The 15,660-nt window shown below is 28.8% G+C and overlaps 1 protein-coding gene across 1 annotated transcript; it reads left to right on the top strand.

Moving 5' to 3' along the window:
* Positions 1–1,003: 1,003 nt before the first annotated feature.
* On the top strand, positions 1,004–3,412 carry LOC108564090 (cysteine-rich protein 1-like). The gene is made up of 3 exons (XM_017922997.1): positions 1,004–1,261; positions 2,898–3,050; positions 3,159–3,412. Exons 1-3 carry the CDS (start codon positions 1,222–1,224, stop codon positions 3,200–3,202), a joined length of 237 nt encoding a protein of 78 aa, XP_017778486.1. The 5' UTR covers positions 1,004–1,221; the 3' UTR covers positions 3,203–3,412.
* Positions 3,413–15,660: the final 12,248 nt, after the last annotated feature.

Here is a 15,660-nt window from a genome sequence, read left to right as displayed (position 1 = left end):
TCACATATTCAGTTTATTTAAATTAGCCATTCATTAAACACATAATGAATGATAAGACATAGATAACATTTTCTTCAACGACGAAAGACCTGTTTAGCATTTATGTTTAAGAGTTTATTCAATTTTCCACCATATATCACTTACTTATTAAATAATGTACTAAATTTAAATGATTATTCACAATGCCTAATAGTTTTCGTTATTCTACCTATTACCTAGGCATTATATAGAATTATTCACTATAGCATGTTTAAAATTTCTATTTTCTGTATCACTTTTATCTCGTTAATTTGTAAATGTAAAAAAAATAATTTAAAGTTGTAATAATTGGAATATTTAACTAATCCGAGAAAACAAAATATTACTAAGAAAAAATGTATTTATAAATTATCAGTTTTGTTTTTATCACATAAAAATCTTAATTCCTTTTTAAGTGGTTCTATTGGATCTGAAACATGTCCAATAAAATTGCAACAGTCATTATATATATAAGACAGATAAAACAATAAAGATAAAATATGAGAAATTTTCTAATATATAAAAAATTGGGAGCCGGACCTACAGTTGTATAATGTATATAATATTTTATTTATCATTTGAGCCACAACAAAACTCTTGAAGAGCCGCATGCGGCTCGCGAGCCAGTCTTGGTATAATTAATTCTTTAATACAGTGGTTCCCAAACTTTATCAGAATTTTTCCGCGGCGTCCCAAATCAAAACATTGGTTTATCTCAAGGCAAACTTTATATTAATAGAACGACCTTTCTTGATATCAATTATTCAATAAAATCAACATAGAAAATGTTAGTTTCACTATATTACGTAATTGCTAAAGTATGTACAAATAAATATATTGATATAGGTATTGAGTATATATGAGTTTGTTATCGATACGAGGAGACTCGATAAAATATTGTACAGCCTGATCCAGGCTTAACCCACTGCAAAATGTAAGCACTTATTTATTATCAATATAAGCATGCAGCATTTTTCACGTCATTCGTATGCGTACAATGGTGTGATTGATATGTGAAGCACATACACTTTCCAATAGTGTCGTGTGCAGTTTAAAAATCCTCTATCCTCTCACCCGCCTTCAACAAACTCAAACAACTCCGACCTCAGCAAAACTTTAGTCGCCGTCTCTATTTCATTCAGTCACCTGCTTTAAACTTCTTAATTCAATATCGGTTGAACTACGAACGAGCCAGCCAAAAAAATGCCGAACTGTCCAAAATGCGAAAAACCTGTGTACTTTGGTGAGTGTACATTTATTTAATATTAACAATGTACATGTTTACCTCCTTTGCGCCTAAACAAGCGCATTACTTATATTACGTCATAGTAATCTATTAGTGATTATTACGTTTATTGTTAGTAAGACATTATATATTGTAACATTGGATTTATTATGATCATTAATACTTATAATTATAAATATTTGATTAATAGGAAAACACGCCTTTTTTTCGGTAAATATTTATGTAATTTAAATAAATAATTATTATAATTTATTGGCCAGCAAAAAATAATCAAAAGTTACAGAAATAAAGAATACAAATAAGAAAATAAAATTACCGAATAAACATAATAATTCTGTTAAATTAAATCATGTTATTATTATTATTTAGAAATAAGTACTAAATTTAAAATAATAACATAAGTAAATTAGCATTTATTGTATACATAATAATATAAAATTTAAGTTGTATTTGTAATTGTAATTATATAAAATAAGATTATTTATCAAAACTCATTATTTTATTGCTATCTATATTCACTTGATAACAATAATCATAATACGTATGTTTTATAATTGGATGTGAAATTTGAGAGAATAAATATTTATTGTATTTTAACAGTTACAAAACTCAATTTTCAAGGTTTGTTTGTATGAATAATGTTAAATGCAATATTTACTCATAGAATCTTCACTGTATATATATATAGATTACTTAATCTATTAGTAATTGTTTCGTGTGAATAAAAATGATGTCATCGTCAATTGAATGATGGACCGCAGAGAACGTAATGTTTTCTGTTTTATTTATTATTTAAATTAATTTTAATTTGTATGAATCATACGTTTCATATACAGTCACCAAACATGGTTTCATATATATAAAAAAATTCAAATGCCATAGAGCTTTCCTTTCTAAAAAAAAAATTAAGTCAGTGCGAGGATGAGTAAGGTTTCTTCTTATTTCTTGAAATTTTCTAAAAGCAATACTTATTGTTTGTTTATATTAGGTATTTCCGCCCCATTTTAATGAATATATTATAATAAATAATTATTATAATATGCATAGTAGAGTCGAATAGATAGGTAGTATGCCACGTAGGAAACAACAGTAATTTCATTTTTTTTAAGCGTCAGGCGCGCATCGGTTTTACCTTTTAAGGCATTTCAGGTCAAGATTAACGTTTTCCGAAAGTGCAGCGCACCGCATTTTCTGGCCGTTATGAAAATTTGAGGCAAAGCGGGAGAAAGAAAGACATAAAAAAAACAGTCTCAGAACTTTGATTCCAATGTTATCATCAAAACAAGACGCGAGTATGAGAAAGAAGTAATGAACTTTAAACTTTCAATGTACACACACATGTATCGAATTAATTATGTAATGCATGCTTTTTTGTTCTACTCTTCAAGCGAGGCGAAATGAGAATGCGCCCTTTTGTTTGAGTTCCCTTCAAGTTGCACGTAGCCTCTTTAGAAAAAGTAGGGAGAGGAAAAAAGGAGCGAGTAGATAATTAGAGGGCAATTTACTAATGGCCTACTACTAGAAAGATTAGAATTTTACAAATAAAGCCTATTTTTTTTATTCTTGGCTCTGTGTGAGTCTCCACTCCACTATCCGCATTTATTATTATTGAATAATTTATATTGCTTTGCAGCTGAGCGTAAGCAATCTCTGGGCAAGGACTGGCATCCAGGATGTCTAAGATGCGAAAAGTGCAATAAAACCCTTGCCCCGGGATCCCATGCTGAGCACGAAGGTAAACCATATTGCTCGAACCCATGCTATTCAGCACTTTTTGGACCAGGCGGTAAGTAAAGTTTCTAATTACATAAAACGTTAGTAAAAATTATTAAAACCAGTCGTATGGAATAACGTCACTCTTGTTGAAATACTAATAATGGATTTTTACTTATAGGTTTTGGAAGAGGAGGCGCTGAAAGTTATGTTTACAAGAAGTAAATATGTTAATGTACACATATTTAAGTTTGTATTATGGAACCTGGAAAAATGTTAATATAAATTTATTTAATATTTTTTTGTAACCCAGAAAAAAATAATGATAAAATGTTAAGTTTACTAATTATATTTTATATTAATAACTACATAAAAGTATTATATATAAAATACTACTTGTAATGTACTGTTTTAATAAACCTAAGAATTACGAAATTATATTTATTTATTTCCTCTTGAATATAAAATTGTTTATGGATTAATTTAAAATATTTCTTATTTGCAAATTATATTTATTTTTGAATAAAGCGGTTTAACTTTCTTACATTTAATTAAAACAATTGAATTATACAATAATAATGAAATACTTTCTTAATATTCAAGCAAAAGAAAACTTGAGGAACAAATTGAATAATTATACACAATAAAAAAACAAGATTTTCCTGTCCTTAATTGAAATCAAAGTTTTTATTTATACATCTTTTTATATAAATACATTTTACAACATGCCTGATTAGTTCGCTAACTGTCAAATGTATTTTTTAAAATATTTATATAATCATGAATATGCGAATACATATAAAGAATGCATAAGGTCTTGAAATTTTATGTTATAGAAAAAATAACTACAGTATTTACATGAAGCTACTACAGGAAAGACTATTCGTGAATGGTTGGCTGCCTATACTTCTTGTAGTAATCATTATATTTATTTTTATTTGAATTGAAGCGTTGAATTAATTATGTAATATCATATTAATACATCAATAATTATATATGATAACATAAACATGTTTTAAGATATTATGCTTGTTACTTAATAAACTTATAGGATTTCTGACATTAATATTGTAAATTATTTTAATATTTTTTATGCACATGGTAATTAATATAGCAATACCTCGCATAGTCCGGATAATAGGTTCCGCCAAAATAATGGATTATTTGAAACAGGACTAATTGAGATATTAAACATACATACGGTATAATGAAAAAAAAAACATATTTATGTATAAAAAAAATGTGTACTATTTTTTTTAGAAGCGGAAAGACTGCTGTCAATAGACCCACCATAAATTATATTAATTATTATTTTTTAGAATTTATTAGTATTTTGCTCGAACAAACAAATAGAATTTCGAACTGAACGAAATGATATAAAAATTTAAGAAATAAGTTATTATGCATTTTATATTTTAATAATAGTAAACAATGAGAGTAAAATAAAAATATATTGTACTTTACATTTTTATTAAGAAGATTTTAATTTTAGGTTAGTGTGTTATAATCATTTTTGGGTCTGACTAGGGGCTTCTGTAGAAAACCTTTAATTAAATAGGACTGACCCTAAGGAAGACCCATTATATCCACTTCAGATAATCGGTTTCTAATCCAAAATCTATTAAGACAAAAATTAATTTTTATAATACATCTTTTAAACGAAAACGTGATATTTATAATAACATAAATGCATCTTTTACGATACAAAAAAGATATCGTGGACGACGGGTGGTTTTCTTTTTTTTTGATATTTTATTTTCCTGGTGCTAAGTAAGTTGATTACGGAACTTAAATTTCAGGTGGAAACGCGTTTAGTAATATGATGCCTAGTGGCGAAGTAAGTGCAAATGGGAAATAATGTGGGAAACTTTTTATGGATATTAGCAGTTAATAAAGAATGCGTCTTCGAGTAGGTAATTTATATAGAAAACGAGGAGACGAAGAAGTTGAAGAAGGCGCGTTAAAGAATATACGAATAATTGCCCAGAACCGGCGTAATTATTTACTCCAAATAAGTCAAGAGGCCACCGTTGTTTTTTTTTGCTTCATCCCGTTTTCGTTTTTGTTTGTTTTCTTTTAGATTTTTTTCCTATGCCTTTTCTTTTTGAAAGTTAAAGAGCGAAATATATAAATAAAGCAGCGGATTGAACAAGCAATAAAACAGCGCATGTCTTTAGGTTTTTTGCGGCGAAACGGACGATCGTCTTTGTCGGCCTCCACACGTGACATTTTAAACCCATACGTGGTCTGCATGTCCTATTGGACCTCCTCGACTATTCTCCATCAGCCTCAATGGATTCAATCCTAATTATTTCAGACCAACTCATAAATCACATATAAACCAAATGCCATACAGACAGCTCTTCTCGTGATTACTAGTACAGACTGGCAAACAAGATTACAAGTGTACTACGATTCTTGTAATACTAAATTATAATTTCTTCCAAGTTTTCCGAAACACAGTTTTATTCATTTTAGAACAATTTAATTATATGTTTTTCAAATATTGAATTAAAATTAATGATTTTTTTTGCTCAAATTTTGGTTATTATCAAATTAACTTCTTCTAAGAACTGTCAAAACGAAACTAAATAATAGTAAATGTGAATTTAATATAATTGTAATTTTGTATAAAAAAAAACTATAAATATTTAATAATATAATATATTTTAAGGATTATTGACAATTTAAATCGTTTTAATAGTAACTTAATCCTAAAATCGTATAAAAAAATACACATAAATTATTTAACAATATAATAATAGGAATATTTATTGCAACAAACATAAAATTACAAAAGTAAAACCAATAAATAGATAAAATATTGCTTTACTTTATTTATGCGGAGACAGGTAAGTTATTTACGCTTATTGTACGGTGGACATCTCACTTACCTAGTTGACATATACTCTGTTGCGGATGGAAACTCTGTCCGGGAACCTTAATTATAGTTTTGCTATACTTTAGTTCCAAAAATAACAAACAATTATTTGCGTAGTCTCTTAGTCTATACGTCTTATTGTATAAACAAATACATAATACATAGATTTTTTAATATAGTCAGGATTTTGATATAGTCGGTATTTTGATACAGTCAGGATTTTGATACTGTCGGGATTTAACAAATGTATTTGTATTTAGCAAATTTATTTTTTTAAATGATTTTGAGATTCACAGGAATGAGGAATGAAAAATAGTTATTTATTTGAAATCAAACAAAAGTTGTTATCAAGACTGAAAATTCATAACCTTTTATTTATCTATATAAACAATAACGATGTCAAAGTATAGAGCCAATGTGTAAATTGCGGGTTAATGCAATTAAAAAAAAAGAAGTTAATTAAATCTATATAATTAAATGCACGTTTGTTATCGACATGTTTCGTTAGCGCGAATTATGTAATTGATTATTAAATAAATAAGGGCCTGTTATTTTATGCAAATGAAACCTAGTGGGAGAAGTGACGCAGTCTACTACAATTACGGTCGCAGTGGGTGTTTTCTATTAAAAGTTAAAAATCTAAATAAACGAATGCGTGGGATCTGAAGCTTCCACCCGACCGGAGATTTATTTTAAATCATCTTTTAATTACGCCCAAAATAGACCGAAAACATTACAGAACAATACGCTAAGTCGTCTTAAGGTAGGTTAGGCAAAACATACACCATAGCCTACCGGGTAGCCTACATAGACTCTGGTAATCCTCTAGCTTATCAGAACTTAAATATTAGAAATTCCTACTAATTAAAAATTCATAATGCGAGCGCATTATCACTAGAATAATATTATTTTTTTTGTTTACAAACACATAAACCAAATATTTATTCTTTAAATCCAGATAACTGTTGAAGATTGTTGACTATGCGTGGTCATAGCGCCGCATTAACATTTTATGTTTATGTTTTTCTTTTATCATTATGTTTTTTGTTTCCAATCTCTCACCGGAATTTTATTTTTAATTTTTGTGGTGGTTGAAACGGATTTATGGGATCTTCGAAAATAAACCCAAGTTACGAAAATACCAAAGTTGACAGTGCACGTATGTTTGTATGTGAAAGATAGAGAGAGAGAAGCGGTCTTGCGGCGATTTCCTGTTTGATTTTTATTTTATTTACTTTTTAATTTTGACCCCAAAAATATAAATTTCAACACTTATTTTTAGGTCGCCCCTTTTTTTTATTCCACTTCCGAAAATAATTTATATTTATTAGCGGCAGATTTTTCTGAAATCCTGTAAATAGTATTTTTTTACTCTTTATTGCCCATACATGCTTGCAAAGGTTAAAGTCCTTAGATCTTCATATTAAATATAGTCGTTTACTTAATAATATTTCATATCACGAATCTCCAAAGAATATCAATGTTACATTTCGCTTACTGAAGCACTGATAGTAAATCATCATCAAACAGTTTTAAAAGTTCTGATTGATGAATCAATTTCGTAGAAACTTTTATCATTATAGTTAAAGTTTATTATGTCCATGCTACTTATTCTACGGATTAACATAATAATTGTAAATACGAAAAATATATACAAAAATACCTCACATAGTGCGGAAAATAGGTTTCAGACTTTAAAACCGCATAAAAAGAAACGACTGTATTTTTTCTTGTAATAAAGTTGAGTTTTATGGACCGAAAAATATGGAACATCCAGTATTACAATAGAATTATGCCTATTATCCAAGTTCAGGTATGTTTATATGTTGTCAGTCAAGGTAGATAGGCGATAAATTTAGCCCATTTACCTTACTTTAATTAAAGTGACCAACCGTTCTACTTTGGGGAGTTTTGTACTGCTTTTCATGAACCGTACTCTAAAAGTATTGCATTCTTTTCTTTTGTACTTTATTTAGATTTTAAGAATTTAAAATGATATTTATAAATATTTTTTTTATATCATTTTAATAATATTTAGCTGTAAGGTTTATCTACATTATGATATGGGATAATCGTTTTTTTTTGTTTCGCCGCAATTCCAATAACCATATTGAATGCAATTATATCCAAACTTCTTCTATTGCCTCAAAAAATAGTTTGTGACTTTACAACTATTTGGTTCAAATTTGTCAATTCATTATTTGTGACTGTTATAATCTACATTATATTGAATATTATTAAAATTATAGTGGAACGAGTTTAATCCGTTCCAAAATTTCCGGATTTTTACTCGTATAGTGAAACATATTCAAAAATACACATAATATGAGTACACAAGTTTTAAAAATGTAGCAGGCGCGCAATCTGGGACTTCTCATCGTCACTCGTTATGCGAAACGTCGCTCATTAAGCGAGTCATTTTTCTTACAATTCATTTTGCTCGTTAAGAAAAGTTCCACTGTATATCATAATATGTCATTTTACAATTATCATATATAATACATTATTTGAATTATGTTTCTAGAAAAAATAAAATGTGAAACCATGGACAAAGGTTAAAATTAGTTAGAATGACAACGAAAATAAAAGATGTTTTTACCACGAAAAAGTAAACATCTGAACTTATAGTTAGGTAGGTACATTCGTTCCACCACTCAAATGTCAATAGCATCAGCTTACAGTTATTATGGACTTTCGAAAGTCGACCCTCAATTTTCCAACAAATCCTTAACGTCAATTTTTGAAATAATTGATAATCTTAAATCTCTATACCGACCACTTATTTTTGAATCGGGAATCTGCCCTAATTATAACATATTCTCTATTTAATTTAATTCAATTAAAATATAGATTTCATTAAAATGCGTACACAAATGTTTCATTGCATCATTAAATTATATCATATTATTATTAATTTGGATTATTAAATTACCGACTGTGGAACCACGTAAAAACTTTACTTCGAGATATTACGGTATATCATTTTTTAAGACCATTGCCAAGTAAAATGTAATTATTAAAATGAATGAGTTAATTTCATTGTTTTCTGAATTAAAATTCTTATGTTATTGAATGCGCAGAGTTGCGTTTACAACTCCAATACATAAAACCCGTTTATTAATTTATTGTGTAGTGAATTAAATGAGGCAGCCGCTCCATATAAAACGCTCACCACACAGGCACAAACGTTTAAATAATAATTTTCGTTCGTGTGGATTAGCTGATGAAATTAATGCATTTTAAATATTCTCCCCCATTAATTATTTTAATTATTAATAATGCGGCTCCGCATGCGAGACACCAGTTTAATGCAGCTCCAATTTTTTTTTTCCACATTTCGAATTTAATATTTCCGGTCCATTAATTCCCAAAATGTTAATATTTCAATGTGCATTCTGTAATTTCATTTGAGAATGCCATTATTTCAATTATATATTTATGTTTTTAACATAACATTCATATATTTCAACTACATTTATATAAACTGACTTTTTGCTGAATTTAAATTAATTAATAATGTTTTAATTAGATATAGTTATTAGGATATTTTCTTTATAAGTAATCAAGAAACCTTAAATCGCGACTTAAAGATTGACTTTAATTTTATTAATTATAAAATGACAGTAGTTACTTATTTTTTTAATAGTTTCAAACGTCACCAGTCATTTTTAATACAAATATATGGCAAAATATATTAATATTAGTTTAAGAATTTTTTTTATAACACATTTTTTTTACTAAAATCACTCTATCCCTTGTCAACTTTATTTTGAACAACAAATTTTGTTTGATTAGCTTTAGAGCATGCTGAATTTAAATCAAAATAAAAACTGCTTTTGCAATGTCCAATTGTGTTATTTTAAATATATATTTTACTCTATCGGCCTGTGTTAATTCTTTGTTATTTAAAGAATTAGTGGAAGTATCATCCTTTTCCTAATCGTGGAGCTATTTCCTGAGATAATGTTAAACATGTTTTAAACCCGTCTGTAGACTTTGTGAGGACGCCTTTTGATTTTTAGGAAATGAAATGGAGGCTGTTTTACTCTGCAAATATAGCAATTTGTGTCTGGTTTGATGTTGGAAGATATGATGTTTAGATAAGATAAAGGACACTTCCAATTACATTTTCTGGAAGTACATATACCAGACATAATTGGAAAGATGGTAGTCTTGGAACTTTATTTGTTAAGTATGCGGTTATAACTTGATATAAGGCAGAGATTCCCAAACTTTTTAGAATTTTCGAGATTTGTGGCGTACAGTTTAGGAACCCCTGATATAAGGTATACTTCATAAAAAATGTTGAGATAAAAATAAATTTTATCTTCTAAAGACATTATTTTAACTCAATTGATTTACGAAATCAAAACTGATGTATCCGAATTGTAATCCTCAAAAACCTCTCACAAAATGTTAATATTTCTATTAAAATATTTTTAATAAAAATGTCAACATATTTTAATAATTACCTCACTTTAGCTAGAGAATTTAAATGAAACTAAGCACTAATCTCGTAATATATCAAGACGTGTTTTGAAAACGTATTTTATCGCATTAATATAATTTCTCGCATCCATTTTATAATTAAAATTTTCTAAAACTAAATTATTTGTTCGACAATATTCATAATAAATATGATTAAGTAAATTTATTGGATAAACTTCAAATACGCTAATAAAGTAGCTTATAATAGTGTTTTTTAGATGTCGACTTTAACTATTAGTCGCTTGTCACATACATAATTTTAAATAAGCGGAAAATCGGATTTGTCAATATAACATTAATTATGAGCTTTCATATCATAAATTTAAATTATTTTTAATATTTTTTTCAAAGACATTTACAGTAATATTTGTATATATTTATAATATTAAATATACAATATTAATTATACAGTATTATGATTGTATATTAATCTGTCTTTGTAAGATTGATTGACCGTTGCAATTATTCATATGGTTTTTCTTTTGTACTATTGTCTGTAATTTATATACATAATTGTATACTCATTGTAATAAATATTATTATAATTAAATTAATGTAATTACATTTCCAGAAAGCCTAAAATTCTTTGAATCAAATACTTGTTTGACTTTCCCAATTCATTTTATGTATTAAGTGTCCTTGTTTCAAATTGTGGATACTATAAATATAATTACTGATTTTTATTTTAAATATTTCTTGTTTTTATTCAAAAACACACAGATACAGATTAATAATATCAGAAAAAAAACTACTAAAGTATTTTTTTAAATATATTTGAATGCAAAAGAAAATCGAATTACATAAATTATTGTGTATTTAAGTTTCAGCATATAGTCCTAAATTATAAACAGTTTTGTAATTCACGGAAGTTGTTAATTGACTTTAATGTTTATTATATAATTTCGTAGATGAAAATAGAGAAGTGGGCTCTGATGGGGAGGTGTTGAAAATGAGAAATTGTTTTTGGAAAGATTATTTTCGGTGTGGGTTTTAAAAATTCAAGTGTTAAATTTGGAGGGAGCGCGAGAGGATCAAGTGGGATCGCAGCGGTAATTAGGAAAAAAAAGTAAAGAAAAACAACAGGAAAAAAAAACATATGTTTTCGGTCGGTGGCACGGATGAAAAGGTTTTAGGTGGCTTTGCACTCTCTGCCGAGCGCAGACACACTCACACATACACGCATACACTTGTTGTAAGTTTTTGGGATTAAGAGGGTCAGAGAGGGCTGAAGGGCGAGCCAGGCTGCAGCAGGCAGGTCTGTATTCCAGGAAGGCCCACCCCCATTTACACGCCATTATATGTTTGCATGGGGCTGGATTCTCAAACAAATCATCTAAACAAAGAAAGGCCACATCCAGGCAAGTGGAACTGTCTTATTTCTTTCGTGGAATATGGTAACTTCTTGCCTCCAGACACTCCCGTCTGCTCGTCTACGCAACAGGGAGGCTCAACATCATTTTTAACGAGAATATCCTAGCCAAAAACATTATCAGTATTTGAAAAATGTATGTGCATGTCGAGGAAACGAAGTACGCGTGACAGAGACGAAGATAAATAGAGAAAAATGGAAAGAGAGAGAGTGAGATGCGATGTAGAAAAGAGTCCTAATAAAAGGTAGCGAGTTTCATGGGTATAATATGTAAATATTTAAGATTGTGCGTGCCCAGGCCCAGGCCCGGGCTGGTTTGGCAGTTGTTCTCGAGCTGAATGGGTAGACGAGGTGAGATAATGAGGTTGAGACGGAAACAATGCTACTCTCATGCGCACGACGAGGACGGACTTTAAGGAATTCCACCCGCCGTATCTTGTTAAGTCATCTCGACTCACGATCGAGAGAAGAAGAAGGCAGCTTCACGCTGCCCAAACCACAACCAAATTACACTGGAGGAGAAAATAAACAAATAAAATATCTTTCTTCACAATAAAACTATGCGTTTATATTCCACCATATAAAATTTATATAATATGAGGTTCAAATTAAAAACAACTAAAACTCGCCCCAACTAATTCATTCGCATATACTAAACGTAACTAACTTCATACCCTCTTTTCAACAACGAAGAAGGAAACAAACAAAAAATGAATTTTCTACGGTGGTTTATTGCATTTTATTAGCTCTTTTCTTTCTTCCTTGCTTTCTATGTGCGCCGTGTGGCTTTTTCGCCCTGACAGGTTGTTTATGTATATTTCACATCAGACAAAGGGATGTCACCTTCAGAACCTCAACAATAAATTTCGCATTTTTTCCCCCAAACACTTTTACAACGGCGACCACTTTTCAACTGTTTTCAAACTTGAAATGCACACACACACATATTTATTATAATTTCCTTCCTCTGTAAATCACCAAGCAAAACGTTTCATAATCTCATGTAAATTTATGTTTAATTTTTAATTGTTATTTCCCGTTGGGTGCTTGCATTTATATATATTTTTGTTTGTTAATTTCTATTTTGGGTGCACGTTGGAAATCTGAATAACGGACCCTACGCTGTACGTGACGTGACTTGATGGCTGAAACAGTAGCAAACTAGTGAAGATAATGCATCCGAAAAATGTATTTAAAATTCCAGCTGAATAAACAATAGAAGTCGCCTCATTATAATAAGGTTTTCTCTTTTCTTGTCATTTCGGTAAAATTTATTTGTTATCGGTTGGTTTACGACTTCTCACGTTTTACGAAAACAATTTTCTACCGAAAAATTCCCCCTACATTTATTGGAAAGGTCATACAATATATTGATTGATTCGCTTTAAAATAAATTAGCAATAGCAAACATTATTTTTAATACATACAATTTTGTTTAAATACCTACGGTTAATAATTTATATTAATCATTGGTTATTATTATAATGTAATAATAAAAATTAGATATACAAATTTATTGTATAGATAAAAATACATAAATAAACAAATTATAAAAAAAATGTTTCTTTGTAAAAATGTTTACTACTATATAATATATATAATAATACGAAACTAACGTTTAAATTACAAAATGTATTCTAACTACCTAATCTGAAGCATTTTGTTAATTATCATAGAAACTAAGTATTTAATTCAATTCTGAAAATAAGGAAGGTATATTCAACCCCTTCAATAAAAGCTTATTGAATATAATATACACGGAATAGTCAATAAAAATTTGTATTCCTGAAGCAATAATCTATCTCTTTTTTTTTCTATGAATGAATAGCACCTGAAAACGCAAATAAAAACGCTTTGATATTTGCCGACATTTTACAACACAGTTGGCCGTGTATAATCATATAAACATAAGTTTCCTCAAACTGAAAGCATAAACTAAGCATCTTCCTAAACAGATTTTTCTCTAAATATTCCGAGACATTCCCGTTCCGATGTTATCAACATTTTTTTGTATATGCCGAATGCGGTTAATGTTTCTTTAGTAATGTTTCTTGATTTGGACGCGATACTTCAATATAATATCTTGTGATGGATATTCTGAACATACATTATTTAATTTTATTTAATAAAATTCTCTTGCGTTGTACAAATAAAATAAAGATGAAGTAATTGCATAACGCGGTTCAGTTGTAGAATTATTCGAACAGTTTTAATGTATTGTCACGGATGTAATGATAATTTGCGTTTTGCAGAAAACCCACGCTAAAAAGTGAGCAGTTCTCATACTTCCTCTGAACTACGCTTTGTGCAATGCGTCGGACTAGCGCTCTTTTCGAGACCTGTAATAGTAATGTAGGACACGACGGTTAATACGCAATAATCACCGTAATAAAGGCACATAATAGTTATAATAATTATTAAACGACCACAAATTATGCAAATCATTTTAATGAGAAACCTTGCTCTCTGGCGCGATGCAATTTAAATCAATCCGCTTCGACTCTTTACGCTCGTTGTTTACATCATACCGAAGTCATCACAAAAGTATCGAATTTCACGCAAAGCAAGGAGGACATGAAAGAAAAGGGACGAACCGTCCATCTCTACTAGGCAAGATTACCATCGAAGGAAATGCTATTAGAGGCTAATGCAGATAAATTAAATGCAACACTTGACGTCGGTCGAGACATTTATATCAAGAATAATGCTATAAGGAAACATTCATTAAAAACTATTAATAATATATTATTTGTGATATAATAGAACTATAAGACATTCACGTTTTACGACTTAGTTAAGAAAAAACGTTATCTACTCAATGAAGAGTTTTATGATATGGGAAATATAATATGATTAAAACTTAGGTATTCACATAACTCTCTGTTAATATTTTACACTTCCTTAAATTAATAACTATTTTCTAAGAAAAATACCATTTATCAGTTATTATTTATTAATAATAAGAAATAATAACACAACTATTTATAACTTTACTTAATGAACATTCATTAAATAAATAGATGCCATTTGGAAAGTATTGTATGTTGCAAACTATTGTTTTAGCTGTGTTGTGTTGTGGTTGTCTTTTATTCCAAGTAAAACAATATTTACTTTGATATTATAATTTATATCATTAATAATGAAAAATAGGGGTTGTTTGAAACTTGTCCTATTTAATATCACAAGAACAGTGGAACCTCACTTAACGAGTCTAATACGTTCCAAAATTTCCGGATTTTTACTCGTATAGTGAAATGCTCGTATAGTGAAACACGTTGTCCCATATAAACTAATGTAAATTAACATAATGCGTTCCATGCCAGAAAAAAAAGTATATAATTATTTTTATTCTTTAGCTTTTCATTCGGAAAACAGTTCCTAATGTTAGTGGTCATTCTAGTTGCATTCTAGTTTTCATTATTCGTTTATATGGGGAAAATTGTTTGACTATACGAGAAAAAACCCAGATTTTACTCGTTTTCACTGGAAATGTTGGAAAGTTGCACAACCTTTTGTATTTCATATTCTTAACATATACTTCAATCAGATATTTGTTGTTTCTTTTTGTATTGTGTAACCAAAACCACAATATTCGTAATATATACTAAGAAAGCATGCGAAAATGAAAAAAGAACAACACTTACAAATATTCCATTTTTTTATCATGAATAAATTTTTGAAGTATTTTGAATTTAAAATATTTACATTTTTTGTATTTATGTTTAACAAAATTGATATGAATCATTGCCCTAATTTTATGATGATCAATTTTTTTTTTGTACCTAAATACTATTAATATAATAAATGTTTTAAATATGACGCATTCTATAGAATGAAAGGACAAGAGTTTAATAAAATCGGTATGCAAACAGTTATGTAAACGAGTTGTAAAGTTTTTTTTGTTCGTTCGAATGAATCTCGCCTATGTTTATTAATTGCTGCAAT

Source organism: Nicrophorus vespilloides, unplaced genomic scaffold (genome assembly GCF_001412225.1).
Source record: "Nicrophorus vespilloides isolate i.1.1-1 unplaced genomic scaffold, Nicve_v1.0, whole genome shotgun sequence".
Taxonomy (NCBI): domain Eukaryota; kingdom Metazoa; phylum Arthropoda; class Insecta; order Coleoptera; family Silphidae; genus Nicrophorus; species Nicrophorus vespilloides.
The sequence above is the reverse complement of the archived record's forward strand: the minus strand, read 5'-3'. Positions and strand labels throughout refer to the sequence as shown.